This window comes from Rhincodon typus, chromosome 34 (genome assembly GCF_021869965.1).
Source record: "Rhincodon typus isolate 14 chromosome 34, sRhiTyp1.1, whole genome shotgun sequence".
Classification (NCBI taxonomy): domain Eukaryota; kingdom Metazoa; phylum Chordata; class Chondrichthyes; order Orectolobiformes; family Rhincodontidae; genus Rhincodon; species Rhincodon typus.
Window position 1 is genome coordinate 5,010,501 of NC_063365.1, and position 10,982 is coordinate 5,021,482.

The window sequence follows — 10,982 nt, forward strand, 5'->3', positions numbered from 1 at the left end:
ATGAGTTGTAGTGAGAGTTATGGTATAGATGGCAGGTTTCAATTGGTCAATTATGCCATTAGAGATGAATTTCAATGGGAGAGTTTCGGAAACAGCGTAATGGGTGGGAGAGTTAGAATATTAGAAAGACAGATTTTAATCTAGATGTTATGGTATTAGATAAACAAGTTTCAATGATAGAGTTGCAGTGTCGGAGAGTGAGGTTTCAATAGGTGAATATAGTATTGAAGAGGCAGATTTTATGAGAATGGTTACCGTCTAGGGAGACAAGTTTTAATGGGAGAGTTGCTGTATTGGAGAAACAGCTTTTATTGGCAGATTTTCAGTATTAGAAAGACAAATTTAGAAATTATTGGAAAGAAAATTGGGAAAGTTACAGTATTACAGTCATGGGCTTTAATAGGAGAATGGATGTAGTATTAGTTCTGAAGAAAAGTCAGACCAGACTCGAAACGTTAATTCTGTTTCTCTCTCCATGGATGCTGTCAGATTTGCTGAGTTTCTCTAGCATTCTCTGTGTTCATTACAGTACTAGGTTCAGGCATTACAGTGGGTGAGCCATAGTATTAGCGAGACAAATTAGTGAGACAAGTTAAGTATGAGAAAGAGACACATTTAAATGGCAATGTTACGTTATTAGTGAGTGTAGTTTCAATGGGATAGTTACAGGATTTCAGAATTAAGTTCATTTGGAGAATTACGGCATTACAGGGATTTCATTGGGAGAGTTACAGTAACAGAGCATTGGGTTTCAATGGGAGCATCACAGTATTAGAAAGATGTGCTCCAATGGCAGAGGTACATTTGTAGAAAGAGGTTTTATGATGTTTTATTAGGAGAATGACAATATCAGAGAGACCAGTTTCAATATGAGGGTTACAAAATTAGAAAGACAGTTTTCAATGGGAGATTTGCACTGTTAAGTGACGGATTTCAATGGGAAGGTTACAGTCTTTGTGTGACAGTGCTTGTTGTGGATTTTGAAGTGTTTGAACAACAGACCTAGATGGGAAGAGATAGTAGGAACTGCAGATGCTGGAGAATCTGAGACAACAAGGTGTAGAGCTGGATGAACACAGCAGGCCAAGCAGCATCATAGGAGCAGGAAGGCTGACGTTTCGGGCCTAGACCCTTGGGTCATCAGCCTTCCTGCTCCTATGATGCTGTTTGGCCTGCTGTGTTCATCCAGCTCTATGCCTTGTTGTCTCAGACCTAGATGGGAACATTGCTGTACTAGTATGAGAGGGAGGGATTCCAATGGACTGAACAAGCATTCTTTACATTTTCGTATTCCCAAATATGATCTTTTTTTGAGTTCAGGTCTGAATTTTATTTGCTTATTTCTATTTCTATTTAACATCTGCTTTCCATTGTGAATTTGACAGCTCTATGTTTTCATTTTTTTAATTTAACAACTAATTCCAATCTTGTGTGTAAGGCTGTGTTCAGTTATTCTGACTTTAAATTCCCAAACCAAGAACCTTAATCTTAATCCAATATGACAGATTTTTCACCCCAAATGCTTATTAGCCCATGAAAACTCATAGAAAGATGTGATTTCTGTGCAGTACATTTGGTTCAGTTGCTTGCATTCTCGCTTCTGATTCTTGTGAAGAGAGTACAAATTGAAGGTGCTGATTCGCAGTGACTGGATTGGAACTTCACAGTGAGTTGCATTTTTCTTCAAAAAGAAATATCTATGTAACATTCTTTATGACCTCAAGTTGTTCCAAAGTGACAAAACACAAGATAATCATTCACTCAAGCTACAAAGACCATTTGTTTCCAAGCCAAAGAATCAAAAATCTTCCTTTTTCAAAGAAATCCATCTTGAAATATGTTGGTGAAGGAAATAGTCACAGACCCATGACTTGAAATCTTCAAAACCTAGCCTGAGATCATTTTGTTATCAAAAGTACCATCTCTGCAAGTCAGACCTGGTTTTCTCTACCCATATGAACTTGGCATAACATAGGCATTAGTCATTGATGCCAACGCATGCTAAACAGAAGCAGAAGCAGAAGAGGTCAGAATCGGGGCAGTGCAAACACTGTGAAAGGTTTGAAGTCAGGTATTAGACAGCTGGGATCCAGTGAATCCCTAGAGAAGTAAAGGGATGTAGGAGTATACTTAAGGTGGAAATCAGGGGTCAAAATGGGGCATGGGATAGCTTTGGCAAATAAGGTTAAGGAGAATCCCAAGAGTTTTTACTAATACATTAAAGGCAAAAAAGTAACTAGGGAGAGAAAAGAGCCCCTTAAAGATCAACAAGGCTGTCAATGTGTGAAAGGGCAGGAGATGGGTAAGATACAAAACAAATATTTTGCGTCAGTATTTACTGTGGAGAAGGATGTGGGAACTAGGGAACTTGGGGAAATAAATAGTGATGTTTTGAAAAGTGTCCATTATTATAGACAAGGAGATGTTGGAGATCTTAAAACGCATTAAGCTAAATAAATTCCCGGGTGTAAATCTGATTAGGTGTTAAAGTCAGAATAACTGAACACAGCCTTACACACAAGATTGGAATTAGTTGTTAAATTAAAAAAATGAAAACATAGAGCTGTCAAATCATAGAGCTGTCCCACTCTGTGGGAAGCTAGGGAAATGATTGCTGGGCCCCTTGCTGAGATATTTGCATCATCGGCCATGGGTGAGGTGCCAGAAGACTGAAGGTTGGCTAACATGCTGCCATTATTTAAGAAAGGTGGTAAGGAAAGGCCAGGGGACTATAGATCAGTGAGCCTGACGTCAGTGGTAGGTAAGTTGTTACAGGGGATTTGGGGGGACAGGATTTCCATGCATTTGGAAAGGCAAGGACTGATTAGGAATACTCAGCATGTTTTTGCGTGTGGGAAATTGTGTTTGATTAACTTGATTGAGGTTTTGAAGAGGTGACAAGGAAGGTTGTTGAAGGCAGAGCAGTAGACATTGTCTATATGGACTTCAGCAAAGTGTTAGACAAGGTTCTGCATGGTACACTGGTTAGCAAGTTTTGATAACATGGGATCCAGTGGATCGAGCCAATTGGGTACAAAACTGGCTTCAAGGTGTGGGTCAGAGGGTGGTGGTAGAGGGTTACTCCTTGTAGAGGGTAGTGGATTGGGAGTTTGTACTCTGCTGCTACATTTGTTGGAGACTGGAGAGTGAAGTGGGAACACCTGCTGTGCCTACGAGGAGCTGCTGCTAATTGAGGCCTAGAGCCTGGGGCCTTGGGTGCTGCAGACTGCCTGTCTGGAGAGGATCATGCCTGGGACTCTCTATTGCTGCTGCTGCTTTTGGAAGCATGGTGGCCTACTTCTTTCCTCGTTTGGTGCGCGCAAGACTGGAGTTTGGAAACTGTAAACCTCTCCCCAGTCGGCATCTGAGAGGATTGCGCCCTGGAGCCTGGACTTTTTCTTCAGTCAGGGGATTCAGGCCTGGAGTTTAACAGCTTGGGACCTCTAACCTGTGGTTGGAGCCTGGACCCTCTCCTTATTCATCCTTTCCTGGCTGTGGTCTGCACAATCACCATTTTCAGCCAATGACTGCTGCCTTTGGGCATTGGGGACTATTGTTTGGGACCTGTGGGTAGGGTGGCAGGTCAGAACATGGCTCCCTGAGGGACTGAGCTGGCGTGCGGGACCTAAAAAGACAGTTTCTGTTTCCTTTTCCTGTTATTTGTGTGGGGGGGTGGTTGTGCTCCTGATGGGGGATGCGATGGCCGTCACTGGGCCCTCTAAAGCAACATCTGGGTCAGGGCCCAGTTGTTACTACATGGGAGAGGGGGGGGTTCAGTTGCATCGTCTGCGTCCCCCACCTCACAAGGGCCGCATTGCCCTTTACTCACTCGACAAAAAAGCTCAGCTGAAATGTTACACTCACTCCGAGATGATCCTGGAGACATACGCAGTAGCCTTGATGGGGATAGTCAGGTGCCCCCACCATTGTTGAAGATGTATGGGAGAGCGGTGTTCTTCCTGAAAACTGAGTACCTCGCCCTGGAGGGGGTTCTTACTGTCGGTGCAACGTTCTTCTCTGTCGACCTTCTGGAGGTATTTGCTCAGAGGGTCATTTTGTTGAATGTCCCGCTTTTTGTTCCATCAGAGCTCCTTCTCCCTCACCTCCGCTTTGGGAGGTGAGGTCTGGCATGGTGCCACTACTGCTCGGTCTGAGACACATTTACTCCTTCAGGTTTTCATCTGCCCTAGCCCACCGGGGGGAGGTCTTGGAGGGTACGTTCACCCTCCAGCACAAGAGCGAGGCATACGCCACCACCCCCTCTACCGCCCCACCACCCCACCCCGGCACACCCCCTCTGACCCTGCCTCAGCCCTTGCAGGAAGGAGCTGCCTTCGCCAGCACTGCTGTTACTGATACCAGTGAGGTGGGTGCACGCAGCCGGTGGTGGGGAATGGTGGTGGTGTGGGTTGAGCTTCTGCCGGGAATCTTGTCTATCTTGTTGGCCCCATTTTTCCCCAGCCGGAGATCTTGAGGGTCAAGGGGCGCATGCTCCAACTCACAGTTTGTTTCAGAGGCACGGGACTACAGTTCATAAACGTACATGTGCCTCCAATGGGACCTGAGTAGACAAGCTTCTTCGAAGAAGTGTCTGCTCGTCTTAGCTCCATTGATGAGGGTGAACTCATTCTTCTTGGGGTATATTAATTGCCTCTAGAGGGGAGGGACCATGGCAGCACCCAGAAGAGCTCAGCATCAGTGGGAAATAAGGGACTTGGTTAAGACTTTTGATTTGGTAGATGTCTGGCGAAATCTCCATCCCGATTCCATGGTCTTCACCTTTGTGAGGACTGGGATTGGAGCATCCAGAATTGGCTGCCTCTGCCTTTGCAGGGTGTGCGCCTCTTGTGTTCCAAAGGCCCCCATGTGGCTGGTGCCATCCCCTGATCATAACTTTGGGTGTGGGTGGATCTCATTCTATTCTGCACCGTGACAAGGTCGGCATATCGGCCCATTAACAACGCACCGCTGGAGGACAAACATTTCTGGGACTTATTTTGTCACTTCTGGACCAGCTGGAGAAGGAAGCGGGGGTCATCCCCTCTTTGAGGCTATGGTGGGATATGTGCAAGATTCACGGCTGTGTCTTCTGTCAGTGGTATGTGTAGGGGTCAACGAAGAGGCAGAAATCCAGGATCAAGGGAATGGAGAAAGAGGTGCTTGACCTGGAGTCATATCTTAGTCAGCCTGACATAGACCCAGCCCTGCGGGAGGCGTACGAAAAGAAGAAGGCCGTGCACTGGGACCTGTAACTCGTTGGGTCCCGAGGTGCGTACATGAGATCACCGGTCCAGTTCCTTTCGGACCTCAACTGCAGCTCCCCCTTTTCCTCTACTCGCTGGAAAAAATGCGCAGGGTCTGCCAATGGATCATTGTGCTGCTAGCCAACGACAGATCCCTTGTCTTGGATCCGGAGAGCATCAGGGCCTAAGTGAGAGACTATCATGAGGCTCTCTTCTGTCTAGATCCGTCCAGCAAGGAAGCTTGTAGGGTTCTGAGGGAGGACCTGCTGCAGGCCAGCCCAGAGGGTGCTGAGAGGCTCGATGTCCTCTTGAAGTTTGGAGGAGCTGACCAGCACCCTCAATCATCTTTCCAGAGGCATATCGCCGGGGCTGGACGTGCTGACTATGGAGTTCTTCAGGGAGTTCTGGGACGTCTTGCAGGAGGGCAGGGAACAACAGTCCTGGAGGGACGTATCGTAACTGGAGAGATGCCCCTTTCTTGGCAGAGGGCTGTCATCGCTCTGTTGCCTAAGAAGGGGATCTCTGTTTGTTAAAGAATTGGTATCCGGTCTCCCTCCTCATCATGGACTACAAGATCCTCGCCGGGGCGCTTTCAACTCACTTTGGCAAAGTGCTGGACCATATGACCCACCCAGACCAGTCCTACCCCGTCCCGAGCCGGAGCATCTACAACAACATCGTCTGGTCTGGGACGTGATCCGTTATTCCCAGGGGGGCTGGCCTGCCAAGCGCCTTTCTCTCCCTTGATCAGGAAAAGGTGTTCGACAGAGTGGATCACGAGTATCTGCTCGGAAATCTGCAAGCTTTTGGGTTCAGGACCCATTTTATCATCCGGATTTCACTTCTGTATGCTGCTGTGGAGTGCCTAGTGAAGGTTAACAGGTGCCTGAAGGCACCCCTATGCTTTGGGAGAGGAGCATGTCGGGTCTGCCTCCCATCCAGCCATCTGTAGGTGGAGCCATTCCTGCTCCTCTCGTGTAGGTGGTTGTTGGGTTTGGCTCTGCACAGGCCGGGTTTGCAGTCCTTTCAGTGTACGCTTACGACGTGCTCCTCCTGTTCACGGACCTGGTTGACCTGTGGAGGTAGTGAAAGTGCCAGGAGGTCTACTCTGCAGCATCCTCCACGGGGATCAACTGGAGTAAGTGTTGGGGACTTCTGGTCAGTCCATGGTAGATGGACCGGGATAGTTCCGGTTCTTCACATGGAGTACCACTTCTCTCCTCTACCTGACAGTCCATCTTTGCCATACCGAGGAATCCTGGCCAGCAAATTGGCACAAATTGGAAACCAAGGTTACCACTCACCTGGACGGGACTGCTCTGAAAGTTGTCCCAAAGGGCACAAGTGCTGGTCATAAACCAGCTGGTGGCCACCATATTGTGGTGGTACTGGCTGGCCACTTCGGTCCCTCCCCCTGCCTTTGTCGCTGCCAGCCAAAACAAAACTCGTTGAGCTTTTCTGGGACAAGAGACAACACTGGGTTGCTGCTGCGGTTCTGAGTCCGTCGCTTCGAGGGTTTGGTCAGGCATTGGTGTGCCTCCACACCCAGGTAATAACTTTCCGCTTTCAGACCCTGCAGCAATACCTTTATGTCAAGCCTCCTCCAAGGTAGTGCACTCTGGTGATGTATTTCTTACATCAGGTCCACAGCCTCTGTAACGACACGCAGTTCTTGTTCGTGGAGTGCTCCCAGCCTTGGGTCTTTTTCCAGGAATTGCCTGCCTTCTGTCTGGACCTGATTACAGCCTGGGATATGGTCCCCGGAGCTCCCTCCCTACGGGTGTGGTGGCTCTCTTCTGGGAGACGCTGCTCAGGAACAGATTCCTTGTTGAGCATGATTTGCAATGGCTGAGGGAGGAGAAAGCTCGGGATGAAGGGCTGACCAGAGTCAGGGACAGTCTGGATGGCAGAGGAGTGGGCTGACACAATCAGTTGTGAGGATGTCAATCCACCTCCGGTTCACGACTTGAGCCATCCGAAGCCTGATGGACCAGGCACTGGGTCCCAACACTTTGTGTGCACTGAAGGTGGTTCAGGTGTGTGGTGGGCTTCCAGACAAACTGACGCCTGTCCTGCTGGCGCTCGACATTGGCCCCACACCATGGACCCTCCCCATGATGTGCTGCCCCCCACAATCTGAGCTGTCTCAGGGTTATCCTTCTGGTGCCCTTTCAAACAGAATGGAGACGTTATTTGTGCGTGTTGATGCTGCACGCTCTCCACTGCCATGTCTTTGCCCATTGCCCCAGACATGCCTTGGCATGATGTCTTGTTCTCTGACGGTGGAGAACCCCAGTGGATGGTCCTCTACAAAGAGGTCTTCTCCTCTTACATCAGGGATCTAGGGTGGAGAGTGCAACTGGAGGCTGAGCAAGTTAGCCAGGTGCCAGACCATGTGTCCACACTATGGCCTGGAGGAGACTGTGTTTTATGTTTATGTTTATGTTGAGTGTGTCCAGTTGCAGCCCCTTTTTTAGTTTTTTGATGACCCCAGAAGAGGACTGTTTTATTTTCTCTTCATAGCAACTTTGGACCCCTTGAAAGAGACATGGGGGATGTTTTGTTTTAACCCTGTATTGTCCATGTCCCAGAATGCTTGATGCGGTCAGTGTAAGTGGATCTTTATTTTAATTTGCAATGGATAGAGGAACCTTTCCCTCTGAACTTTAAACCATTGTTGTCCATGTCCCAGGAATGTTCGATGGAAATGGAGCTCAGCCGGTTTGATTTCTAATTTCCTTTGCGTTTGACTGAGTCAAGGAATGTTTATTCCACATTTCAACCCCTTATTGTCCCTGTCCCAAGGTGAGGGCAGAGTCGAGGAAAGCCATTTTTTTGTTTGTTGATTTTTTTCTTTTCTTTCCCAGGGAGTCACTGGAACTTTATTTCAGTTCAAGGGTTGGGGCAACTTTTACTTTCCTGCTTAAAAAGAGTGAGCTTTACTCTGTTCTTAACCCGCTATTGTGTCAGTCCTAGGAGTGTCTGATGGGGGTGCTGTCGGGGATTGGGGAGGGGTTTCATTTTCTGTTTGCATCGTTTGTTTAAAGGAGTAGAGGGGTCGGACTGGAGACCTGTGACCAGTGGTGTACTACAAGGATCAGTGCTGGGTCCACCGCTTTTTGTCATTTATATCAATGATTTGGATGTGAATATCGGAGGCATGGTTAGTAAGTTTGCAGATAACATCAATATTGGAGTGCAGTGGACAGTGAAGAAGATTATCTTAGAGTACAATGGGACCTTGATCAGATGGGCCAATGGACCGAGGAGTGTCAGATGGAGTTTAATTTAGATAAATGTAAGGTGTTGCATGGAAAGGAAAACCAGGGCAGGACTTATACACTTAATGATAGGACTTTGGGGAGTATTATCGAATAAAGAGACTTAGGGGTGCAGATGAATAGTTCCTGGAAAGTGAAGTCGCAGGTAGACTGGGTGGTGAAGAAGGCATTTGGCACACTGCCTCCTTTGGTCAGACATTGGGTTGGGATGTCATGTTGGTGGGGCCACTTTTAGAATGCTGCATTCAATTCTGGTCTCTCTGCTATAGGAAAGATGCTGTTAAACTTGAAAGGGTGCAGAAAACATTTACAAGGATGTTGCTAGAACTGGAGGGTTTGAGCTATATGGAGATGCTGAATAGGCTGGAGCTATTTTCCCTGAAGCATCGGTGATTGAGAAGTGACCTTATAGTGGTTTATAAAATCACGAGGGGCACGGATAGGTCTTTTTCCCAGGATAGAGGAATCCAAAATTAGTAGGATTGATTTAAGGTGAGGGGGGAAAGATTTAAAAGGGACCTAAGGGGCAACTTTTTCATGCAGAGGGTGGTGTGTGTATGGAATGAGCTGGCAGAAGAAGTTGTGGAGGCTGGTACAATTACAACATTTAAAAGACTCCTGGATGGGTACATGAATAAGTAGGGTTTAGAGGGATATGGGCCAAATGCTGACAACTGGGACTAGATTAATTTAGGAAATCAGATCGGCACAGAAGAGTTGGACTCAAAGGTTTGTTTCTGTGCTGTATGACTCTATGACTCGAAGTCTGGATGATACAGAGATTAGGAGGGGTGAAGCTTTATGGGATTAAAACACAAGAATGAGAATTTTAATTTTGAGGTATTACTGGACCAGTGCAGATCAGTGAGAGTTTGGTGTGAATTTAGCCAGCAGAGTTTTGGAAAAGTCGAAATTCATGGTGAGTGGGATCAAAGAGATTGACCAGAACATCATTGGAATGGTCATTGTTAGAGGTTGTCAAAGTGTTGACCAGATAAACTGCAAATAAAAGAAAATAGAAGCACATAGTATTAAAGGAATCATAGTTAAGTTGGAATGCTATTAGCTAAAGCATAGAAGGCAGAGAGGAAATTTCCAAACACGTTGATTAAAAATGAGGCTTTTGTGACATAGTAGTAGTGTCCCTACCTCTGGGTCAGAAGACCTGGGTTTAAGTCTCACCTGCTCCAGAGGTGTGGAAAACATGTCTGTGCAGGTTGATTACAAACACCTAGAGACCACAGAGTAACAGTGTTCTGCCTGGTGAGAGATATACAATAGTTCCTCTAGGGGGTCAATATTTGGACCATGCTTTTCTTGTTACATATAAGTCACCTGGATCTGAGCATATGGGATACAATTTCAAATTTTGCAGTTTGTAGAAAACTTGGCAATGCAGTAAGGAGTGAACAGGATTATGGCAGACATCAGGAGGACGTAGATTGATGAAATGGGCAGACAAGAGGCAAATGTCTTTTAATGGTTTAATGCAGACAGGTTTGAAGTAATGAACTTTGGGTGAAACAACAGGGGGAAGCAATCCAAACTAAATGGTGCTACTTTGAGTGGGGTGCTTATTCATAAATTCTTTACAGATTGCAGAGGAAGTTGAGAAGGCAGTTAAGAGGGGATGCTCAACTTTGTACATAGAGGCATTGGACACAAAAACTAGAAAGTATAGTAATATTTTATAAATCACTATTTAGGCTTCAGTTGGAACATTGTGTACAATTCTGGGCACCATATTTCAGCACTGATGCCAAGGCCTTAGAGCAAGCACAGGTGAGGCCTTATCTGGATGATGGGATTGCAGAGGTTACGAGGAGAACTAATAGAAGCATTCAAAACCATAAGGGCTTGATAGAGCAAGTAGGGAGAAACTGTTTGCTCTGGCACATGAATTGATAACTAGAGATCATAGATTTTAAAAAAGTGGCAAAATAACTAGAGTCAAAGTGAGGAGAATGTTTCCACACACAGGATTGTCATCATCTGGAATTCACAGTCTGATAGGATTAGGGTTATGGTTAACCCTAGTGCAGTTGTACTCAAATTCCACAAGAACTTTCAAAAGGCAGTGTAATTGAACAGGAGTGAGTTCAAGATTGATGCAGAAAAAACTGGGCATGGGACTAACTTAAATGGCATTTTCAAAGAGGTCTAGATACAGGCATGACAGATTGAATGGTCATCTAAGATTCTATGATCCAAATATTAAAGAACATCAGAAGCAGCAGCAGGGGTAAGCCATGCAACTTCTATAGATTTTATCTATAATGTCCTGTCTTAACTCACTGCAGTTCTAGCTTGTGCATCATAAATTTCTTTCATAAAAACCGAAAGAACTGCGGATGCTGTAAATCAGGAACAAAGACAAAATTGCTGGAAAAGCTCAGCAGGTCTGGCAGCATCTGTCACCGGACCCGAAACGTTAACTCTGTTTTCTCCTTCACAGATG

General features: G+C 46.2%; 1 protein-coding gene across 1 annotated transcript in view; it reads right to left on the reverse strand.

The window, feature by feature from the left end:
* The window catches only part of LOC109922405 (WASH complex subunit 2-like), a 39,008-nt gene extending 32,236 nt beyond the window's left edge, over positions 1–6,772 (reverse strand). The window contains exon 1 of the mRNA XM_048616171.1: positions 6,548–6,772. Within this exon, the coding sequence (XP_048472128.1) occupies positions 6,548–6,772 (225 nt within the window). The remainder of the gene's footprint in view (positions 1–6,547) is intronic.
* Positions 6,773–10,982: the final 4,210 nt, after the last annotated feature.